Below are 23,074 nucleotides of genomic sequence, written 5' to 3' on the forward strand. Positions count from 1 at the left end.
GGACCGTAAAGTGACCAGAACTTCTGGGGGTAAATAAAAGGCGAAAACGCTTAAGAATCTGCGGGATCAGCCATGATGGGAGGGGGCGGTGGCGCATGCGCGGCATCCGGGTTCTTGAGCTCGCGTCTACTGCAGACGTGGCAGAAGGAGTGTTCGGCCCCGGAGCATGGGGGAGGAACTTCCGGGGACGACGCTCCGGCCCCCTCGGAACCGGAAGTTAGGCCTGGGAGCCTTGACGTTAGGAACGAAGTCGAACCTGGATCTGGAGCCGGGTGAGGAGTGGCATCGGGAGGTTGGTGGGTAGGAAAGCAGGGGAGAGGCCAGAATATCATGGCCTGATCGGGGTCCGGTCTGAGAAGGAAGGGAGGAGCCTGGGGGCGGGGCACAGGGAGAGACCCTCGCCTCACGCATCCATAATCCTGGATCAGTTCTGGACCCTCCCTTCTCTCCTCCAGGCCCAGGTTCCGGCTCCCGCTTCCTGCCCGGAGCCTGTTGAAGGGCGCAAGTCGCTCGATCTCCATGCTTAATGGACCACCCCTCTCGTCATGGCCCGAGAAGCTAGTTTGTCTTCTTGGTCTTGATGCCTGGCGCGCCCAGCCTCCACAGCTCGACTACTTTCAGAGTTCTAGGAAGCTTGCCCCGCCCCCTGGGTTGTCACCCTCGGCTGTCTACCCAGAATGGAGTCCAGACTTGAGCCTTACTCCAAACTCTTGGGTGTGAGATTATTTCCTGGCGAAGAAGCTCCTTTCCTCCGACCCCCGCCCGCACCCTGACTTTAGGAAGATAGAGGGGAAGGGGTCATCCGTCATGCTTAGTGTTGTGACCTGTGCAAGGTTTAGGATTTGGAAGAACAGTTCCTGGGATGGTTGTAAGGTTAAAGAATTCTAGTCCAGAAGCAGCTCAGTTTTTCTATAATCAAGATGACCCTCTCTAACAAATGGGAGAGGCCCATTGTTCTACTGCAGCAGCTGTGAACTGTCCTGCTTCTTGTGCCCCATCTGTCTATAGAGGAGTGGGAATGATCAGGTTGTTTAGATGTGATTAGACAGTCTTATCCTTGGAAGGACCTGGAAAAGGCCCTCCAATTCATTCCTCTGTTGCTGGGCAAGATTGTAATAACTTTAGTGGTGGCCTAGATTCATGACAAGCAATAAGGAAAGCAGAAACAGAATAGTTGGAGGAGTGCATGGGATTTGGGATACTCCTAGCTCCTCTGCTTGAAGGTTAGATAAATGATCTTTTTACATGAAATTTAACTTTGTCATTGATCCTTGAACTCTTTTCCTAGGTAATTGTGAGAAGTTTTTGTGCCTGGCCTGCACTTAATAGTGTCTGGTACCCTACTAGAGTTTTGGGGTATCCTTTACATTTAATGATTTTTTTTTAAAGATTTTATTTATTTGTCAGAGAGAGAGAGGGAGAGAGAGCGAGCACAGGCAGACAGAATGGCAGGCAGAGGCAGAGGGAGAAGCAGGCTCCCCGCCGAGCAAGGAGCCTGATGTGGGACTCGACCCCAGGACAATGGGATCATGACCTGAGCCAAAGGCAGCTGGTTAACCAACTGAGCCACCCAGGCGTCCCGCATTTAATGATTTTAATGCTTCAGTTCTCAAATCCAACATTCTTTTGGTGGAAAGACTGGAAATGGAGTAGCATTTGAATTGTTGCTGTTCAGCCAAAGAATTTCATTTCTCTAATCAGTTACTCTAAAATTTGTCTTTTGAGGAGGAAGGAATTTAGCTGATACGTTTTATATGTGTAGCCTGAGTGATTACAAATGACTAGCACATTAGCGGGTATTCAGTTTTTGTTGAATGAACCCATGCTAGAGTGAATGAGTTAGAAGTGGGAACGTAGTTTCAGTTACTTAATATCACAGTAGTTCATCAGTAGCAGGACTCCTTGTGTGACTAGACACTAGAAATCATTACCACTGGAAAATGGAGGCTGTTGCCCCATTCCATTGGGCGTGTCTGAAGTTGAAATTTATACCCTTTTGTCAGTGATAAAGCATGGGGTTCACAGTAACAAATCTTTACTTTGAGGAGGTAATCTGGCTACTGGCTGGGACAGAAAATGATAAAGATCCTGTGGTAGTATGGGAACAATTAGGCTGATAACTGCCTGATAAGGTCAGTCCTTTTTTGTGTCTACTTCCTACCTTCTATAGTTGCTCTGTCTTTAGAAAGTTGATTTCGACTAATTTCTCACTTCTGTTTCATCTTAGGTGAGATCGAGTTGGGGATGCACTCATAATGAATGTCAACCAGTCAGCTCCACCTCTGCCGCCATTTGGGCAGTCCCAGCCTGTCTACCCAGGGTATCATCCATCCAGTTATGGTGGGCAACCAGGATCCACAGCCCCCCCAACTCCCTATGGAGCCTACAATGGCCCAGTACCAGGCTATCAGCAAACACCTCCCCCAGGTATGTTTCCAAATTTCCTTTGAGCTAAGGATGGGAATCAGTAGTGTTCAGGTTGGGTGGTATTGCCCTACCTAAGTTGCCTAGAGAGTTGGGGTGGCTGGGATTGAGGAACATGACTCTGGCTCTCAAGCATTGAGAACTTTGTGGGCAGTCTGCCCTTTCCTGTTTTTATGGAGTTCTGCCTTAAGACATCTAGTGGAAGCACATCTTCAGTTTCAGGGGCAGTTCACCTCATGTGAGTGTCACCCTATACAGCCTCAGCTGCCTGCTTTGTTCACAGCTGGAGGGCAGGGCTGTGGTCACAGCTCCTCCAGAGCCTGTAACCAGGATTGAATGTTTCCTGAAATGACTTGTTCTTCATATATGTTGATAATGCCTCTCACTGAATTAATGGTTCTATCCATAATTGACCCTGTGACAGAGAAACTAATTCATGGATAAAAAGTGTGGTGTTTGTGTGCTTCTCCTATCTTTCTGCTCATATCATTCTTTGCCTTTGCTTGAGTTTCATTTGCTTCTTAGATGCTCTGTAATATCAGGGCAATAAGAGAAAACTAATCTGGTCCTGCCTTCGGATCAGTGTTTGGCTTTTAGATTACTTTTGCAAGAAGAGCAACTGGTACTCTATGGATTGTCCGTATGGCTTTTTGGGAAATGGCTAACAGTAGATCTTTGATTAGGCTAGCTGAAGACTTAGGGTATGCCAAACATTTTATGCTTTTTAAGATAGTAAGTTCCATGCAGGGATAGTAAGTTCTATACTTTTTAAGATAGTAAGTTCTTTTCTATGGGGAAAAGAAGACACCAAGGAGGCATAAGTAAAATTTGGGAAATGAATGAAGTATTACCATTTTAATTATAATTTAGAAAAAAATTTGTAAAGTGGTGAGATTAGGTCTCAGGTCTTTGGAAGAGCCTTATTCTGGGTTGAGACTTTGGCTGGACAGAGTCCATCTCCAAACTCTCAAGTCCTGGCTTATCAAAATGGAGTTTGGCATTGGCATAAGAGGAAGTTTTGTTATTGAAAGGAAAACGTATCTGTTTCTGTGATAGCTAGTGAGCAGGTTCAGATTAATAAACCTGTAGGCAGTTTCTAAATTGTCAAATCTCTACCAATTAACAGAGCAAAAGAAAAACAATTGTTTGAACAGGGGTCAGCAATATTTCCAAAGTGGTGTACCAACTTACTAATTCCCTGCATTTCATGTGGGAAGGATGGTTGGGGATGGTATGCAGAAAGAATTGTTGGGGGAAGTAGAAATAGCTTTGATGCATCTCTGATGAGCAAAAGGATGGAGTACAGCTTTTATGAAGACAAAGGTGGCAGACTAATGGGAAGGCAAATCAGTTGTCTTGACTGAACCACTGGGCAAAATCTCCAAACTGTGAGAACATTTCCCTGAGCCATGTGATATTGGAAGCATCAACACTCAAGAAGTGGATGAAAAGAAGATGGTTAAGATAATTAGAATATATGAAAAAGAGGTTGACAGAATGGTCTCCCCAAGAGGAGCCTTTCTTTACAATCTAGTTCAATAGATTACTTGATCATCTTCTGTCTCAACTTTCCCATATGCTCTAAGTTTCTGAGTTCTGGAGTCGGATCTTTTCCTTAAAAGAGTTGACTTCCTAGGGTGCCTACTGGCTAAGTTAGTGGAGCATATGACTCTTGATCTTGGGTTTGTGAGTTTGAGCCCCATGTTGGGTGTGGAGAATATTTAAAATTAAAGTTTTTTTTTGTTTGTTTTTTGTTTTAAAGAGGTGACTTTTCGTTGAGGGTAAAAACATTAGACTGATCTGGATTGAGTAAGAGCATATAGTGATCAGGAAGCCTCTACATTCTTGTAGTTCTGCTTACAGCTTCACCTGTAGTATATCTGTCTAGGAGAGTGGAGACACTGACTGATCATCCATGTTCAGAATCTGCTGTAACTAGAGTTACATGTTCATTCTATCCTTTTGATTGCAAAGCTATAGTATTGGGCCAGCAAAGGTCTGAGCTTATTTATCCTTGCTTTACATTCCTTGCTCAGGGTGGAGAAGAAAGTTATTTCCCAATCATTTAGTTTCTGTCCTTTACCCTCAGGTGTGTCAAGAGCCCCGCCTTCTTCAGAGGCACCTCCAGCCTCAACAGCACAGGCCCCTTCTGGCCAGGCTGCATATGGCCAGTTTGGCCAAGGAGATGTACAGAATGGGCCAAGCTCCACTGTTCAGATGCAGAGGTATGTACTTAGGTCAACCTAAAATTGGTTTGATGAAACTAGAAGAATTAGGAATGGATGAGGGCCTGTCTCCTTCTTTTTCTTTGCCTTTCTCTTAGATCCTCTTTTCACTTCCCTCCACTTTTTTGTATTTTGTTTTCATTTTTCCAGGTTACTGGTGCTACTGTTGTCCACTCTGTAGATCATTAACCCATCTTCATACCTAAGTTCTTTTGTGTATTCTTTCTCTTTCTGTGAACTTGAGTTTTTTCTTTACTAGACATATATCTTCAATAATTGTTACAATCTGGGATGCCTGGGTGGCTCAGTGGGTTGAGCCGCTGCCTTCAGCTCGGGTCATGATCCAGGGGTCCTGGGATTGAGTCCCGCATCGGGCTCCTTGCTCAGCGGGGAGCCTGCTTCTTTCTCTGCCTCTGCCTGCCTCTCTGCCTGCTCGTGTGTACTCGCTTGCTCTCTCTCTCTCTCTCTGGCAAATAAATAAAAAATCTTAAAAAAGAAAAAAAATTGTTACAATCCTACCGAACCTATCCTCAGGGAGAAACAGGAAAAGGGGATCTCAGATTTATCTCTTATATACAAGGGTCTCAGTACAGTAATACTAACACAATCACAAATGTGATTACTAAAAACAGTATATTTAAAAAATTTTGGATATACTGTCCTTATTCTCTAATAATTTTATTTATTTATTTATTTATTTTTTAAAGATTTTATTTATTTGAGAGAGAGACAGTGAGAGAGAGCATGAGCGAGGAGAAGGTCAGATGGAGAAGCAGACTCCCTGTGGAGCTGGGAGCCCTATGTGGGACTTGATCCCAGAACTCTGGGATCATGACCTGAGCCGGAGGCAGTCGTCCAACCAACTGAGCCACCCAGGCGTCCCTCTCTAATAATTTTTAAAAATATATTTATTTTTATTATTTATTTATTTTTTATTTTTATATTTATTTTTATTTATTTATATAAAAATATATTTATTTTTAAAAAGAGGTGACCTTGATGGATTCAATAGTAGAAGTAGGGAATCAATCCTATTAAGAGGTTGTTATAGTAGTTCAGGTTTAGGATGGTAGTGGTAGAGGTGGTGAGAAAGAGATCTGGGATATGTTTCACAGGTAGAGTCAATAGGATTGGATGTGAGATAAGAGTAAAAGAATAAGTCTGGATGTCTTTTAAGTCTTTAAGTCTTGCTGGCTTAAGCAACAGCAAATGGTGCTGTTTACTGAAGTGAGGTATATTTGAGGAGAGCAAATTTTGGGGTTTATTGAAGGGTTTTATTTTGTACATTATAGGTTTAAGAAGCTACTAGCTACCAAGTAGAGGTATTGAATATGTAGTTGTATATACAAATCTGCAGGTGAGGAATAATGTCAGGACTAGAGATAAAAATTTGGGAGTCTTCAGCATAGAGATGTTATTTAATGGCATAGGACTAGATGAAGTCATTTAGAAAGTGATCACTGACAGTAAAGAACAGAATTGTGGGGTCGTCTGGGTAGCTCAGTCAGTTGAGCGTCTGCCTTTGGCTCAGGTCGTGATACCAGGTCCTGGGATCAAGTCCTGCATGGGGCTCTATTCTCAATGGGGAGCCTGCTTCTCCCTTTACCTGCTGCTCCTCCTGCTTGTGCATACTCGCTTTCTCTTTCTCTGACAAGTAAATAAATAAAATCATTAAAAAAAAGAAAACAAAAGAAAGAGAATTGAGAACTGAGCCTTAGAGCCTTGGAGCTTACCAGCATTTTAGAAGGAGGTTTGGGGAGGGGCCATGAAAAGACAATGAGAGGGATGCCTGGGTGGCTCAGTTGGTTAAGCCACTGCCTTCGACTCAAGTCATGATCCCAGGGTCCTAGGATCGAGTCTCGCATCGGGCTCCTTACTCATTGGGTAGCCTGCTTCTCTCTCTGCCTCTGCCTGCCGCTGTGCCTGCTTGTGTTCTCCCGCGCGCGCTCTCTTTCTCTCTCTCTCTCTCTGACAAATAAATAAATAAATAAAATCTTCAAAAAAAAAAAAACCAATGAGAGCAGTAGTGAGATCAGAGATTAGCCAGGAGAGCGTGGCATCCTGAAACTAGGTGAGGAAAGTATTTCAGGAAGGCAGGGGAGTAATCAGCTATGTTATTTGCTGCTGAAAGGTAAGACAAGAACTGAGAATTGATTGTTGTGTTGGGTGAGGTTTGGCCTCATAGACAAATGTGGTTTCAGGGAGATATGAAGACAGCTGTGTAGTTGGAGTGAGTCAAAGAGTTTTACTTGAGTAGTAGATTAATACAATCTGAAAACCCTTTTGCTACAAACATCTAGAAAGGAGATAGGATATAGAAGCAAAAAATGTTTTTCAAGTGCATAATCAAGCTTAAAAAGAAAAAGTGAAATCCTCATGTACCAAGTGAGAACTGAAAATCAAAGTGGTAAGTAGACACCGTGGCTGCCTGTGGAGAGGGCGGGAATGATCATTTTAAGAACTTGAGGACTTCAGTTTAAGGAGGTACTGGGAATGAGGGTCCAGAAAAGTCCTTGGGCTTTTCTGCGCTGGTGTTTGGTCTTGAGATCTTATCTGTGAAGTGTAGTCCTGGGCCGCACCTTCAGTGAACAGGTAGACTAGGAAGAAAATCTGCACATTGTTACTGGTTGATATTAAGGAATCTTATTTCTTGTGGGTTGACTGTGGGTAAGTGGTGGGAAGAACGTCTTAGGACTGCAAATGGACACAAGGGAACTTCTTGGGTAATGAAAGTGTGCTAAAATTAGGTTCTGGTCATGGCTGCACAACTCTATAAAATTTACTAAAACTCATTAAATTGTACACTTAAAAGGAATAAATCTAATGGTATAGAAATTGTATTTCAAAGCTTTTTTTAAAAAAAAAAGTCATCTTTGGTGTCAGTACTGTTGGAGTATTTTATAGACGGAAATGTGAAACAACCACACTTCCTCAGCTCGGGCTGTAAAGGATTCTCAGAGGGAAAAAAGAAAATTGATTAGGCTAAACAGAGGCTATTAGAGGAAGCAGACAGTGGACTGGTACCTTGAAAGCGTTAAGGGAATACAGTTGTCATTGTAGAATTATGTACCTAGCTGAGAGGAAGCACAAATAAAGACATTTACAAACAGACTCAGAGTTTACCATGTATAGACCTTGGCTGAGAAAATTATTAAGGGATAGGCTAAGGAATAAAAGGAAAATAAACCCAGAAAGAAGGATCTTTTTTTTTTTTTTTTTAAGATTTTATTTATTCATTTGACTGAGAGAGACACAGTGAGAAAGGGAACACAAGCAGGGGAAGTGGGAGAGGGAGAAGCAGGCTTCCTGCTGAGCAGGGAGCACAATGCTGGGCTTGATCCCAGAACCCTGGGTTCGTGACCTGAGCTGAAGGCAGATACTTAATGACTGAGCCACCCAGGCACCCCAAGAAGGTTCTTTAAAAAGAAAGGGAAGGGGAGCCTGGGTGGCTCAGTGGGTTAAGTCTCTGCCTTCGGCTCAGGTCATGATCTCAGGGTCCTAGGATTGAGCCCAGCATTGGGCTTTCTGCTCAGCGGGGAGCCTGCTTCCCCCTCTCTCTCCGCCTGCCACTCTACCTACTTATGATCTATCTCTCTCTCTGTCAAATAAATAAATAAAATCTTAAAAAAAGAAAGAAAGGGAAATAAGAACTAAAGACCTAGAGATGGAGCATAGACATATCAATTCTTTGGTAATGTTTGGCTAAAGGAGAAGCAAAAGCTTGAGGGAGGTATGAGGTTTTAGGGCAATTTTATTTGGCTGGATTTTTATTTTTTATTTTTTTAAAAGATTTTATTTGAAAGAGCGTGAGAGAAAGAGAGTACAAGCAGGGGGGAGGGTTAGAGGGAGAAGCAGACTCCTTGCTGAGCAGGGATCCTGATGTGGGACTCAGTCCCAGGAACCTGGGATTATGACCTGAGCTGAAGGCAGACATTTAGCTGACTGAGCCACCCAGGTGCCCTCACTGGATTTTAAAAAACAACATAATTGAGATATAACTGACATGCCATGTAGTTCTCCCATTTAAAGTATACAATACAGTGGATTTTAATATATTCATAGATATGTGAAACCATCACCACAGTTTGAGAACATTTTCATCACCTCAAGAAGAAACACCATATCCTTTAGCTCAGTAGTTACTATTATTTTGCTTGTCCTTCATTCCTCCTCAACCCTAAGCAACCACTACAGTAGTTTCCCTTTCTGCAATCCATAAGCAGATCATCCTCTCTCTGAGGTACTATCAGAGGGTTAGTAGTACAATAAGATAAAGAGAACATATTAAAAAGCCATTCAACTTCATAAGTAATGAGAAAAGTACAAATCAAAAGCGTAAGATTCTACTATGTATCCGTTAAAGTGGCAAAATTAAAAAGTCTGATAGTCCCAGATGTTGCAGAGGATATGGAGTAGTAGGATCTCTTACCCACAGGTGGTTGGATGCAAATTAGAACAACTACTCTGGGGAAATAATTTGGAATTATCTGTTAAAATTAAAGAAATACATACCTTGTGATCTGGCAACTCACTTACAGATATATGCCTTAGAAAAATTCAGGTATATATAAACAAGTATATGAGTGTTCATAGCAATGTTATTTGTAATATTAAAAAATTAGAAAAACTGAAATATCCATCTACATTAAAATACTTCAGTAAATTATGACATTTATTTAGTGGAATAGCATTTAGTAATGACAGGCAATGCCATTATAGGTGAATTTCAAAATCATGGTTGAACAAAAGACGCCACACCCAAGGAGTATGTATGATGTGATTCTATTTACAAAAGTTTAAAAAAGTGACAGAACTGAACTATGGTTTGTTGTTGTTTTGGCAGTGGGGAGAGACAGAGAGAGAGAGACTCTTTTTGCCCAGAGCAGGGCTTGACCCTCGGACTCTATCTTAACAACCCTGAGATCATGACCTGTGCCAAAATCAGGAGTCAGATGCTTAACCAACTGAGCCACCCAGGCACTCCTGAACTATGTTGTTTTAAAAAGACAAGGAAATGAATATTAAGAAGTTAGGAAAGTAGTTAACCTCTGGGAGAAGAAAGGGAGCTGTGATGGAGGAGAGGCACAGGAGGCCTGTGGTCCTAGTGTTCTATTTCTTGACTTGCTTTTTAGTTACATTGGTGTTTGTATAATCATTAATACATATTTGTTTTATGTATTATTTCTATTTCCATTATATTTTACAATTAAAAGTAAAGTACATTGAACTAAGATCAGATCTGGGCTGTATAGTTCTAGCTTGTTTTGCTGCTTATACTCTTCGTGTCTTACTTTTCTATCTGCTCTGTCCTCATTTTACTGTGAGGATTAAATTAAAGCACTTAGAGATGCTTGTAAGTTGTAAAGCTATTTACAGATAATATTACTAGGGCATGTGGTGGAGTAACAGTGGGTAGTTGATATAGTTGATATAGTTATACATATTAATGAAGTAGTAACCATGGAATATAATTATTCTGACAAGGATTTATGAGCATTGGCCATGGAGCTAATGGTATGTTTGTGGTATGGAAAACAAAAAAAGCAAAGCCCATCAAAGAGCTTAGAGAGGTGTAAGGTTCACTGGCATAACAGTCAGAAAATAGTAGTTGAATGAATGAATGAGTGAAAAGTGTTAAACTGCAACACTGTAGGAACTAAACAAATAAAATACAAGTTTTTTAGTAGAGACAAGCAGAAAGGATAAATCAGAATTTCAGTGTAACTGACTATTGTTTTGAAGAATTTGATTCATTCGTGAAATCCCATATGGAGCTTGTTATGTATAATAATCTATGTTGGAGATTTCTACGGTAATAACACCATAAAACACCACCAGTGCAGTTCCTCATGGATATGTAATGATACTGGAATGATTCTGTATTTATATTAATGTGCCATCTAATGTCATGGGAATGTCCAGTGTAGCTATCCAAGTAATGAGGCTTTTACTAGATAAACCCAGCTAGAAGGCTATCTGGTTTATGTCCTGTTTCTCTAGTCCCCTTCTGGTAGAGTTGGCATCATCGTTGTAATTAGTACAAAATGTCAAAGTCAGCTGACCTACTTTGCTCTTAACACCTTTGCCAGGATAAAGTAGTTAAGTACTTTGGTTTAAAAGTTAAACAATCGGGCACCTGGGTGGCTCAGTGGGTTAAAGCCTCTGCCTTCGGCTCAGGTCACGATCCCAGGGTCCTGGGATCGAGTTCCGCATCAGGCTCTGTGCTCAGCAGGGAGCCTGCTTCCCTTCCTCTCTCTCTGCCTGCCTCTCTGCCTACTTGTGATCTCTCTGTCAAATATATAAATAAAATCTTTAAAAAAAATAAAAATAAAAGTTAAACAATCAAACTGCATTTGTTTGATCCCCCATTGGTTAAGTGCCTATTGTGTTAATGCTTCTGCACACTTACCCTTTCAACTTCTTCAGGGCTTCTGTTTAACAGTACTGAGGTATTTTGTTTGTTTATGAGGTGGTTTTTCAACACAAAGGATTAAGTCAGAGGAGGTGATAATCTAGGAAACATTTGGTCTGAGGGTGCTTGGCATATGTTTGTGGAGTGAACCTAATGGAAAACAAGATTTGCCATGAATAATCATAGTGTAGATCATTAGGAACATAACATATTTACAAGTATACAAAAGTACAAAGCCTTTGAGGAGCCCAGGTGATAGTAATATGCCGTAGAACAGTACATTTTCTTATATGATGTGGAGCTCCTGCCAGCTTTGAAGGGGGTCCTAGCCTGCGTGTCACCTCTGCCTTCCTTGTCTTCACAGGTTCCCTGGGTCTCAGCCCTTTGGATCAGTACCACTGGCCCCTGTGGTCAGCCAGCCAACTGTGCTTCAGCCCTATGGCCCTCCCCCAACGAGTGCACAGGTGACCGCCCAGCTGGCTGGAATGCAGATCAGTGGTGCTGTGGCCCCAGCCCTTCCCCCAGTGGGGCTGGGCTATGGTGAGTAGCTATGACCACAGGAATGTGACTGTCCCCTTCTTTTTAGAAGCATCAGACTTTGGGGTATACCTGCATCCCTTTTATTTCTTGTGCTTCTGAGTGCCAGCAGATGGGACAATCATTCCTGCCCCTCTCATGTGGAAAGGGAGCGATTTACTGAATAAGAAGGCAAAATGACTAGAGATCTGATTCTGCCTCTTCTACTTCTCAGGCCCACCAACATCGCTGGCCTCAGCCTCAGGAAGTTTCCCCAACTCTGGTCTGTATGGCTCCTATCCTCAGGGCCAGGCTCCTCCCCTTAGCCAGGCCCAGGGTCATCTTGGGGCCCAGCCTCCCCAGCGATCTGCCCCACCACAGGCCTCCAGCTTCACATCTCCAGCTTCAGGGGGTCCTCGGATGCCTTCGATGACTGGTCCACTCCTGTCTGGACAGGGTTTTGGGGGGCCCTCCTTGAGCCAGCCCAACCATGTGTCCTCACCTCCTCCTCAAGCTCTGCCCCCTGGCACTCAAATGACTGGGCCCCCAGGACCACCGCCACCTATGCACTCCTCCCAGCAGCCAGGCTATCAGCTGCAACAAAATGGTGAGTTTTCTGCAAGGTCTGTCTAGGGGCCAAAGCCTTCAGCTAGTCAGGTGTTTTTGTTTGTTTGCTCTTAGTATTGCTTGTTAGGTGGTGAACTAGGTGGACAGTTTCAGGGCATTATTACTAGGAGGTAGGGTTTATAAGACGTTCTTTTTTCTTTTATTTTTATAAGATTTATTTTTTTATTTATTTGACAGGCAGAGATCACGAGCAGGCAGAGAGGCAGGCAAAGAGAGAGGAGGAAGCAGGCTTCCTGCTGAGCAGAGAGCCCGATGCGGGGCTCTATCCCAGACCCTGGGATCGTGACCTGAGCCAAAGGCAGAGGCTTAAACCCACTGAGCTACCCAGACGCCCCTCTTTTCTCTTTCAGTTCAGATAGTGTGGTCTTTTTCTGAATGGTTATTACCTCGTAATTCTACACTTAAAGGAGTCCGGTCATTTTCCTGAGGCCCTAAGAGATAGGGAGGGGATTTTGAATTTACCAGCCTTGTGCCCTTGTGTCTCAGGTTCCTTTGGACCAGCCCGGGGCCCTCAGTCCAATTATGGAAGTTCCTACCCAGGAGCACCCACCTTTGGCAGTCAGCCTGGGCCTCCTCAACCACTGCCTCCTAAGCGCCTGGATCCTGATGCCATCCCCAGCCCTGTAAGTCAATACTTATGTGGTCCTAGGGATGGAGTTTTTGGCTGCCAGATAAGTGAGTCAACCTAGATGAGATGTTTGCCTAGCGTTTTCTGATTATGTTCCCTTTTCGTTCATCTTCTTATAGGTATAGAACCAGTTCCTTTGAACTGGAACTTGGTAGGTATAGAACCAGTTCCTTTGAACTGGGACTTCTGCCCCCCAGAAGTCTTTTGGGGGACACTTTTGCTCCATAGCTGGGCAGGGAAGGAAGGGAAGCCAAGAGTGATCAGTAGTGTCAGTAGAGCACTGGTTGAGTGCTGCATTCTGTCACTATTGGACATAGCATGGTAACCTCTGCCCTTGGAGTAGTAGGGGGGTCCAGGTCGTATCCTCTTAGATTTGATAGGATGGCAGTCGTCTTAATGGGTGGAGCTGGTGGGAATTAACTGATGGTAGGTGTTAAGAGAAGGAAAGCCTCACTGGTTTCTCTCTGTCTCTGGTTGGACAGTGTTTTAGGAGGAAACCTACAGTACTTTTGTTGGCTAGAATCCTGCTGTGTAGATGAGAAGTGATCTACAGTTTACAAGGGCAATGTGGGGAAGCTGTTTTTTCCCAGGAAGAGAATGACTCTCACCCTTAGAGCCATCATCAGAATCCTTAGGCCTTCCTTATCCTCCTTGGAATCGAGGTTGGGACTGTACTCCTAAGTAGGGGCTACTTTATAGTTCTGTCTACAACATTTGCTCTGTCAGTTACCTCACCATGCTTAGCCATTGTCATATTCCATTCTGTTCTCTTCCCTCTTCCTTTGGGGAATTACCATGGTGAAGGACCCTGTTGGCTAAGAGTGACTGTAGAGGATTAAGCAGCCTCTCCTTTTCCCCTCCTTCAGGGAGAACAAGAGTCTGGTCTGGTATAAGGAAAAGCTTCTTTAAGCATTAGCATAGTCCTTAGATGGGAGGTTTGGCTTTTTGGAAGGAATATCCTTCTTCCTCCTTAAGGCTTCTCCCCTTCAGCCCCTCCCTGTAAAACCCCTGCTTGCTTCCTGTTTGCCCCCTTATCTTTGTACATCATAGTCTGAGCCATTAAAGCCTATGTGTTGGGCCAGAGAGGCTTGGAATTTCTGACCTAGAGAGGGCCTGATTTCAGCAGTATGAGCTGGGCTCCAGCTGTTCATGTCTAACTCATCAGGGTCGAGAGAAGTAACATCTGCTTCTTGTTCTTTTGTCTCCCTCCCTGTATTCCCCTGCTGCCTTTATTATTAAAACACTAAAAGCAACTCAATGAGCTGCCTCCTCAGCAGAAAACCAGGCACAGAATAGACCCTGATGCCATTCCTAGTCCAGTAAGTGCAGGGGGTGGTGTGTGTGTGCGTGTCATCCCTGTGTTAATGCCACCCATGCATGCCTGTGACCTCATCTTCACCTCAACCACCATGTTCATCCCTCTCCATCCTCTTCCCTTAGTTTTTCTAGACCCTCGCTTTTACCCACCAGAAGGATGTGCATGTCTCAAATCACCATGTAATGAAATGACAAGCCGTTAGCAGTGCTTTGAGTATGGGATGGTAGATCAGGCTCTAAGGGTGGGGTCAGGTGGCATGTTAAGCTTTGGTTTTAGTCCGGTTGGGTCTTCCGGTGGCCTGCATGTGACATTTGATAGAACAGGACAAAGTGGAGTGATAGGTTCTTCCCCTTTGGGATTGATTTGTCTACAGCTTATGGAGAAACTTTGGGTAGGTGACTACAAATGTATAAGTTTGGGATACTGGCATTTCTCACAGGGGAAGAGACTGCTGGTTTGGGAAAGCGTGGGCCACATTCTCATTGGGAGAGTTTGTTTGACTCTGATACATTTCTAAGCTTCAACTCTTAAGGATATGGAGTCTTATTCTCCATTTACTTTTTCTGGTTTTACCAAACCATCTTAAAGTAACTGACCAAAGGTTATCAGCCTACACAAAGTTCTGATTGCCAACTTTGTAAAATCTTTTTTTTTTTTTTTTCCCTTTGCTGGGTCTGTCAAAATGTGGGGGACTGAGGATTGGGCTTGTAAAGATCAGGTACTTAATCCTCTTTTCCCATATTGACACACTGATGCTTACTTGAAAATAAGGCAGCATCTGCTTCCTCACCTTACCTGGTCATTTCTGTTTAATCCTCTCCTCACCCTGTCCCTTCTACTTTCATTGAGTCTAGAGTCATTCCAGGTAGATCCATTTTTACATGGTTACTGTTGTCTGTTTCCCTGCTCTGACTCAGAATGTGTCTTGGTGAGAGGATTGGGAGGGGAGGTGTGCTGGGGGAGGGAAGTGGAATCCAGTCATGTTGGAAGGTTTGTGATGAGACCTGGAGCTTTCCTGGACTGGGGGGAATAGTGGGGTGGTCACCACAGATTGGGGATCAGGGTAATTCATAAAGAAGCCCATTCTCAGTGTTGCCTGCTGAGCATTTTGCTGCTGATTATAGAATGGAAGATTGGCCTTGTAGCACCTTATGTGATCTCCAGAAGGAGAGCATACCTGGTGCATGAGGTATTCTTGACAGATTACTGTTTTCCATGCTGTAGCTCTAGCCTTTCTCCTGGCTCTCCAGGACCTGGTACTTGCTTTCTTCTGTCACCTCATTCATTTTAGTTCTTCCCTACAGATTCAGGTTATTGAGGATGACAGGAACAACCGGGGTTCAGAGCCATTTGTTACTGGAGTACGGGGACAGGTGCCACCCTTAGTCACCACCAACTTCCTGGTGAAAGACCAAGGTAAGGAGGGTATTAATTTCTCTCTAGAGGGCTTTTTCTACTATGGGTAAACTTTTATCAGTTTTTTGGGTTTTTTCAAGCTTTATTTATTTGAGAGAGAGAAGTTGGGGTGGGGGGAGTGTGCACACGGGGAGGGGCAGAGAGAGAGGGAGAAAATCTCAAGCAAACTTTTTCTGAGCATAGAACCCAACTTAGGGCTCTACTGTGAGATCATGGCCTCACTGACCATTTAGCATTTTGGGGGGCAATGGGTGGATCAGCAACGGAGAGCTGGTGTTTGGAGGGATTCTTTGATCTGACCCTGGTTTTCTGCCTCCTCTAGGGAATGCAAGTCCCCGATATATCCGATGCACATCCTATAACATCCCTTGCACATCTGACATGGCTAAGCAGGCTCAGGTGCCCTTGGCGGCTGTCATCAAGCCACTGGCAAGGCTGCCACCAGAGGAGGTAAGTCAGGGAAGGGACTAGAGTATGATGAAAGGGAGGAAGAGGGGGAAGAAGACTTATTGCTAGAAATGATTCTGGCAGTCATAATGGAATAAATCTTGGTTGGGCAAGAAGGGAGATTATCTTCAGTAGCTTTCTCTCCCGGGCCCATGCCTGACAGTTATGGTTGGGATGAAGGGAAAAGCCCAAGAAATTGTTGGAGGGGAGCAGGGGCCCTATGGGAGACAAACTATGAAAAGAGGTATGACCAACTTACAGGGGAGGAAGGCAGAGGCCTCTCATGGCATGGTCATCTCCAGATGATTACAAGTACATTATCCTGTTTTTCTTCTGTACTTTTTGTCATTCCAGCTAAGTTTGGGAATGTTAGGACAGCATATAAGAAAAAAAGGTAGATTAGGGTCCAATAGTCCTTCTCTTACCTGACTTGGGCCCTGATTTATTACCTCAGTACCTGAAATCAGCATGAAAAGAGAGAGTGAGCTTGTCAGCTGCTCTGCCAGGCTTTGGTAGGATACCATCATGTTTATTCCGAGCTTACTGAATTTAGGGTAGATTTCTCTGTAACTAGAAGCTCACGATGCAGTTTATATCCTGCCTCTTTCCATCTTGCTCTGTTTTTTTTTTTTTTCAGTCTCTGGGTCTCAATGGGGATGGTTAGACACTTGGGTGCTGATCTCTTATCTATAGGGTGACATGTGCTTGGGACATTGGTAGTTGTCACAGAAACCCAGGGGTGGAGGAGATCATTGTTAGAGATGCTTGGCTGGGGAAGGAAGCATAGAGTTAAGATCCCTAGGGCAAAAAGTGAGGAGAATTGAAGACAGGGCCAGAAATGAGAATCCTAGGTTATCTTTGGCTTTCTCCTTACATGCCTATGGCAGCTCCTTATTTCTCCATACATGCCTATGGGGTCAGGCCACTTTCACAGTTCTTTTCTTTCAAAAAGTGGAATTCTGGAGATGAGGAATAAGAAGAGGGAGCTATAGAATTTGAACGCTTAAGGATGTTCCTGTGACCAGTACCCTCATCATTTATCTTCATTCCCCTTTACTGTACTCTCCTCAGGCAAAATACCTTAGCTATGCCCCCCTCCCTTCAGGTTGTTCCTCTTTATCTCTTGCCATGTGTCTCAACCCACTGTAACTTTCCACTCTCTGAGCCCCTCCCTTTTGCTCCTTAGGCTTCACCGTATGTCGTGGACCATGGGGAATCTGGCCCTTTGCGCTGCAACCGCTGCAAAGCATATATGTGTCCCTTCATGCAGTTCGTTGAGGGAGGGAGGCGCTTCCAGTGCTGCTTTTGCAGTTGTATCAATGATGGTATGTTCGCGAGGGCTGGGATTGGGGGGATGTTCTTCTGTATTGCGTCTCTGTTACTCTTTCTAGTGAGATAGGTGAGGTTCCCTTATTTAGGAACTGGGGAAGTAGGGCACGTATGGGGATGTGGGGCAGTAGAATGAGCTCAGCCAGGCCAGACTTATTAAGATTGAGATAGACATTTGAGTAGTATTCTGTCATGTTCCCCACAGTTCCCCCCCAGTATTTTCAACATCTGGATCATACCGGCAAACGTGTGGATGCTTATGACCGTCCTGAGCTATCCCTGGGCTCTTATGAATTCTTGGCCACTGTAGATTACTGCAAGGTAAGGGAAAGTAGCATGGGGAGAAGCGGTGGGTGGCAGACAGTGAGACAGCTAAGAATTGCTGTGTTCACTTCCCTTACTCTTTCGTTGTCCCCTTTGATGTTGACTTCTCTCTAGTCACCTAGCAAGCTTACCAATCCCCCTCTCTCCCCAACGTTTCCTTCCTTTGCAGAACAATAAGTTCCCCAGCCCTCCTGCCTTCATCTTCATGATTGATGTCTCCTACAATGCCATCAGGAGTGGTCTTGTTAGGCTCCTCTGTGAGGAGCTCAAGTCACTGTTAGACTATCTACCTAGGTGAGATTTATGGAGACAAAGTGCATCCCTTGGATAATCACTGGGGTGTGGGAGGTTCTGGGTTGTTGACTCAATAAGTAGAGCTTGAGGTCATGACGTTGGCTGGTGAAGAAGGTGGCAAGTGTGGGTAATGATGTTACCTTTTACAGGGAGGGCGGAGCAGAAGAGTCAGCAATCCGAGTTGGCTTCGTCACCTATAATAAGGTGCTCCACTTCTACAATGTGAAGAGCTCATTGGCCCAGCCACAGATGATGGTTGTATCTGATGTGGCTGACATGTTTGTGCCACTGCTGGATGGCTTCCTTGTCAATGTCAGTGAGTCTCGGGCAGTCATCACCAGGTAAGAGCCAGATTATAGAGGTAAAGTGGGAGTGGGGTGGAAACAAACACAGGAAGCCAGACAGCTGAGCAGAGGGGTCAGCAGATGGACAGGGACTGTGCCTCAGGAGTTTTCAGTCTAGGGGGCTACATGATTCTTCAGAGGATTAAGGACTGAGGAATTGAGTCTGGATAGCAGTTTTGATTGCTTCCCATCACCTGTTTCTCCAGCTTATTGGATCAGATTCCTGAAATGTTTGCAGACACAAGGGAGACAGAGACAGTATTTGCCCCAGTTATCCAGGCTGGCATGGAGGCTCTAAAGGTAAGGTTAGAACCCTGACAACTTCCTCTGCCTTGCTTTCCTCTGACCATCTTATACCCTGGGATATAATTACTATTTCTTTAGTGATTGAAGACTGTCCAGTGAGTCTGCATATGTGACATAACTGGCACTGAATAACGGCAAGGGAAGGGATGAATGAATAATAGCTGAATAAAGGAAAGAATGAACAAGTAGTCTTCTCTTTCCTAGGCTGCTGAGTGTGCAGGGAAGCTGTTTCTGTTCCATACCTCCCTGCCCATTGCAGAGGCCCCAGGGAAACTGAAGAACAGAGACGATAGGAAATTGATCAACACAGACAAAGAGAAGGTATGGGATTGGGAGATGGGGGGAGGACTTTCCATGACAGAGGAAGGTGGTGATTCTTTGCAATGAAATACTCTTAACTTTCTTGATTGGGTACTAGGACTAGACACTCTGCTCTTTCACATGTCAAGTCCATGACTGCCAACTTTGTCCAGTGCTCCTGCACTTCTCTGTCCCATTTCATCCCAAAGCCCTTGATAGATTCTTTTTTTTTTTTTTAAAGAGAATGTTCTACTACTGTTGCAAATACCTATGAAGTAGATCTGAAGTTGTGCATATATTTGAATATCCCATATTAAATACATAGTTCTCAAGTAGGGTGGAGCTATTTGAATATTTTCTTCTGTTCCTCCACAGACTCTGTTCCAGCCTCAGACAGGTGCCTATCAGACCCTGGCCAAAGAGTGTGTGGCCCAAGGCTGCTGTGTAGATCTCTTTCTCTTCCCTAACCAGTATGTGGATGTGGCCACGCTCTCTGTTGTACCCCAGCTCACGGGTGGTTCTGTCTACAAATACGCTTGCTTTCAGGTAGGGCATGGGACTCTGGGTAGCAGGTGGGAGTGGGACTGGGAATGTCTGCTTTACATGTGGAGCAGCTCTTTAGCTACTGACTCCTTAATAGGAATCCCGGTGGCAGAGAAAACCCTATAATCTAAAGAAGAGAGCCATAAGGGTAGTGGTTAGGAGCATGGGGCTTGGAAACAGTCCTGGGAGGTTATTCTGGCCTTCCCAGAATACTAGCAATATGACCTAGGAGAAATTACTCATTTATTGCTTTTGTTTCTTCATCTGTAAAATGGGGTTTTAATACTTCTTAATTAAGATCTGTCATTAGAATCAAGTAGTTATACGTAAGGTTCTTAATGTGGTACTTGGCACATAGTAAATGCTTAAAGGTGTCATTATCATTATCATTATTATCATCATCTTCACTGCTATTGTTATTATGATTCAGCAGGTTGTAGCATGGAGGGGATACAGGGAGATAGACAGCAGGTTGTTATGTAGTCAGTGATGTGACTCTGCTCCTGGGGGGCTGCAGGTGGAGAACGACCAGGAACGGTTCCTGAGTGACCTGCGTCGGGATGTACAGAAGGTTGTTGGCTTTGATGCTGTGATGCGCGTTCGGACAAGCACTGGTCAGTCCTGGTTAGAGAAGAGCAGGCGGGGGACTAAACCTGGGAGGGAGACAAGTGGCATCTGTGATATCTGTAGCCCTGACCTTATCCCTGTGGCCTCAGGTATTCGTGCTGTAGATTTCTTCGGGGCTTTCTACATGAGCAATACAACAGATGTGGAGCTGGCTGGGCTAGATGGGGACAAGACGGTGACTGTGGAGTTCAAGCATGACGACCGGCTCAATGAAGAGAGTGGAGCCCTCCTGCAGGTAGTGGGCGGGAGGCAGGGCCTGGGGAGAAAGTGTCAAGTATCACTGTACTGGATATAAATAGGCTGCAGGGAAGAGGGTTGGAGGTGGGTGGAGAGGACTAGAAAAGGCCAGGGAAGGGATGGCTCATCTTTCTTCTAGCTTAATAATCCAGCAAAGGAGCAGTTTTATAGAGGGCTTTGGTGAAGGAGGGGTATGAGTTCTCCCTTTCTCCCTTCCCCTAGTGTGCCCTGCTCTACACCAGCTGTGCTGGGCAGCGACGGCTCCGCATCCACAATCTGGCCCTGAACTGCTGCACGCAGCTGGCTGATCTGTATCGAAACTGTGAGACTGACACGCTCATCAACTACATGGCCAAGTTTGGTGAGGGTAGAGGCAGGGTGAAGTGGGATTGGGGCTGAAGGGTGATTGTCAGTGATTCAGTATTCCCAGGTAGGTGTGGTGGCAGGAAAGTAGGTACGATGGGGTGGCCAGCCAGTGACTGTGCTGTCTCCATTTCCCATCCAGCATATCGGGGGGTCCTCAATAGCCCCGTGAAGACTGTTCGTGATACTCTCATCACTCAGTGTGCCCAGATCCTGGCCTGTTATAGAAAGAACTGTGCCAGCCCCTCCTCGGCGGGACAGGTGGGCAAGCACCCTGGAGGAATTGTTGGGACAAATGTTTGCATTTGGGAGAGATTGCTCATGATCATTAACTTTATTTTGATAACCCCTGCAGTTGATCCTTCCTGAGTGCATGAAGCTACTCCCAGTTTACCTGAACTGTGTGTTGAAGAGTGATGTCCTGCAGCCTGGAGCTGAAGTCACTACTGATGACCGTGCCTATGTCCGACAGCTGGTTACTTCCATGGATGTGGCTGAGACCAATGTCTTCTTTTATCCTCGGCTTCTACCATTGGTGCGACTGAGGGCTGGATGAGACATTGTGTCCTGAGAAAGGGGCATCATAGGAGGAAGGGAAGGGTTATTATTATCTGTTGTCTGACACTAGTGAATTTGTTTTCAACCTGCATTATCTGATGTAATTTTCACACTGAAGAAGTTACTGAGAGATAGAGCTTTCTGAAATTTCATGGGGAGGAGCCACAAAATGTGTCCTCAGTCCTTGGTAAATAACCTTTTGTCCCCTTCCTTTTGTCTAGACAAAGTCTCCCATTGAGAGTGCCACTGAACCACCAGCAGTTCGAGCATCTGAAGAGCGTCTAAGCAATGGGGATATATATTTGCTGGAGAACGGGCTCAACCTCTTCCTGTGGGTGGGAGCAAGTGTCCAACAGGGTGTTGTCCAGAGCCTCTTCAGTGTCTCGTCCTTCAGTCAGATCACCAGTGGCTTGGTGAGGGCAGGGAGTCAAGGGGAGTATGGGTGTGGAAATGCATTTTTGGATATGAGTGGGAGCCAGTAAAGTGTGTGCTAGTCTATTTTAATACCAGGGAACATTTGAAGAGGAGGGATGGTGCTTCCTGGGCTTGTTTCAGATGATGAATAAACCTGTGCTGCCCCATTTTTTACTGGACTCAGAATATCTTACTATAAGGATAAATGAATTTTGTGTTGCAGAGTGTTCTGCCAGTTCTGGATAATCCGCTGTCCAAGAAGGTGCGAGGCCTCATTGATAGCTTAAGGGCACAGAGATCACGGTACATGAAGGTAACACTGACCTAAATCCTGGATTTCTTACCTTGTCAAGTCCTCTCCTAGAAGGGGAGTGGGAATAAGTGATGGGATAATGGGAATTTAGGGCATGTTTAATTTCTTTTGGCCCTGCCTCATGACCCTATTTTTCTGGCCATAGCTTATCGTGGTGAAACAGGAAGACAAGCTGGAGATGCTGTTCAAGCACTTCCTGGTGGAAGACAAGAGCTTGAGCGGGGGAGCATCCTATGTGGACTTTCTCTGTCATATGCACAAGGAAATTCGGCAGCTACTGAGCTAGAGCAAGTGGGTAAATGGCATAGGGTGCCAGGCCAGCTTCCAGAAAGTACTCCAGGATGGCAGAGAAATTGGATATCTAAGTCCATATCTAAGTCATGTAAGCTGACCTCAATCTCTTTGGGGGGAGGGGGAAGTATAAGGAGACACCTTTCTGGGATCAAGTATCCAACCACTCTGTCATGTCCTGCTGATGGAAGGTGCCCCTATCTCCTCGCATTACCCTCCTTTTCCTGCTAATCCTGTCGTAATGAATGTAGTTTCTCAGTTCACTGTATATGATTCGGTGTTGGGGGATTTGGAGGCACCCAGACTCTGGCAATATTATGTGTCCCCTTGGACCAGCCTCCAAGAAGAGAGGGGCAGGCAGGAAGGAGTGGGAATCCCAGGGTTACTATGGGGGGGAGGGACTAATTCAGCTCAGTGTCATCAACAACTTCCTATATTAGGGATGAAACATACAGGTGCACAAGAGCTGGGATATACAGTGGAGAGAGAAGTGGCTGGTCATTCCTTCTTGGGCCTGGAAGTCGGCAACCAAGTCAGAGTTAGGGAGAGTGGTTGATTAGCTTTTCTCTCTCTCCTGCAATGATTGTTGATCACTCAGTGGATAGAGGCACATTATCAGAGATGAATGAGCCTGGGAAATGAGTTGCAAAGCATATTAAGACATGGGAGAGGTACCAGCCTCTTTTCCAGCTGGAGAGGCTCCAACACTGGATGGTTCTGTAGAGAGCCTGGTCATCAACTTGCAATACCTCACAGAGCCAGCCCCTATCCCACTCTGAGTTCCCCCTGGAAACACTGCTTCTCCAAGCGGGAGTTGT

At 44.8% G+C, this 23,074-nt stretch overlaps 1 protein-coding gene across 4 annotated transcripts; it reads left to right on the top strand.

The window, feature by feature from the left end:
* The first annotated feature begins 168 nt into the window (after positions 1–168).
* On the top strand, positions 169–23,004 carry SEC24C (SEC24 homolog C, COPII coat complex component). 4 transcript variants are annotated; one of them, XM_032311753.1, is made up of 25 exons: positions 176–272; positions 456–714; positions 2,228–2,427; positions 4,514–4,649; positions 11,426–11,601; positions 11,813–12,184; positions 12,691–12,827; positions 14,083–14,151; positions 15,455–15,566; positions 15,889–16,016; positions 17,200–17,338; positions 17,548–17,663; positions 17,836–17,960; positions 18,110–18,301; positions 18,511–18,604; positions 18,815–18,931; positions 19,286–19,456; positions 19,971–20,067; positions 20,170–20,315; positions 20,540–20,678; positions 20,823–20,941; positions 21,036–21,215; positions 21,460–21,651; positions 21,876–21,965; positions 22,111–23,004. In XM_032311753.1, the coding sequence occupies exons 3-25, from the start codon at positions 2,256–2,258 to the stop codon at positions 22,249–22,251; spliced, it is 3,360 nt and encodes a 1,119-aa protein (XP_032167644.1). In that variant the 5' UTR covers positions 176–272; positions 456–714; positions 2,228–2,255; the 3' UTR covers positions 22,252–23,004. The 4 variants fall into 4 exon arrangements, with proteins under 4 accessions (XP_032167643.1, XP_032167646.1, XP_032167644.1 ...); XM_032311752.1 differs by lacking the exon at positions 456–714 and having other exon boundaries at positions 169–272; XM_032311754.1 differs by lacking the exons at positions 176–272; positions 456–714 and adding an exon at positions 1,640–2,132.
* The last annotated feature ends 70 nt before the right edge of the window (positions 23,005–23,074 follow it).

This window comes from Mustela erminea, chromosome 14 (genome assembly GCF_009829155.1).
Source record: "Mustela erminea isolate mMusErm1 chromosome 14, mMusErm1.Pri, whole genome shotgun sequence".
Classification (NCBI taxonomy): domain Eukaryota; kingdom Metazoa; phylum Chordata; class Mammalia; order Carnivora; family Mustelidae; genus Mustela; species Mustela erminea.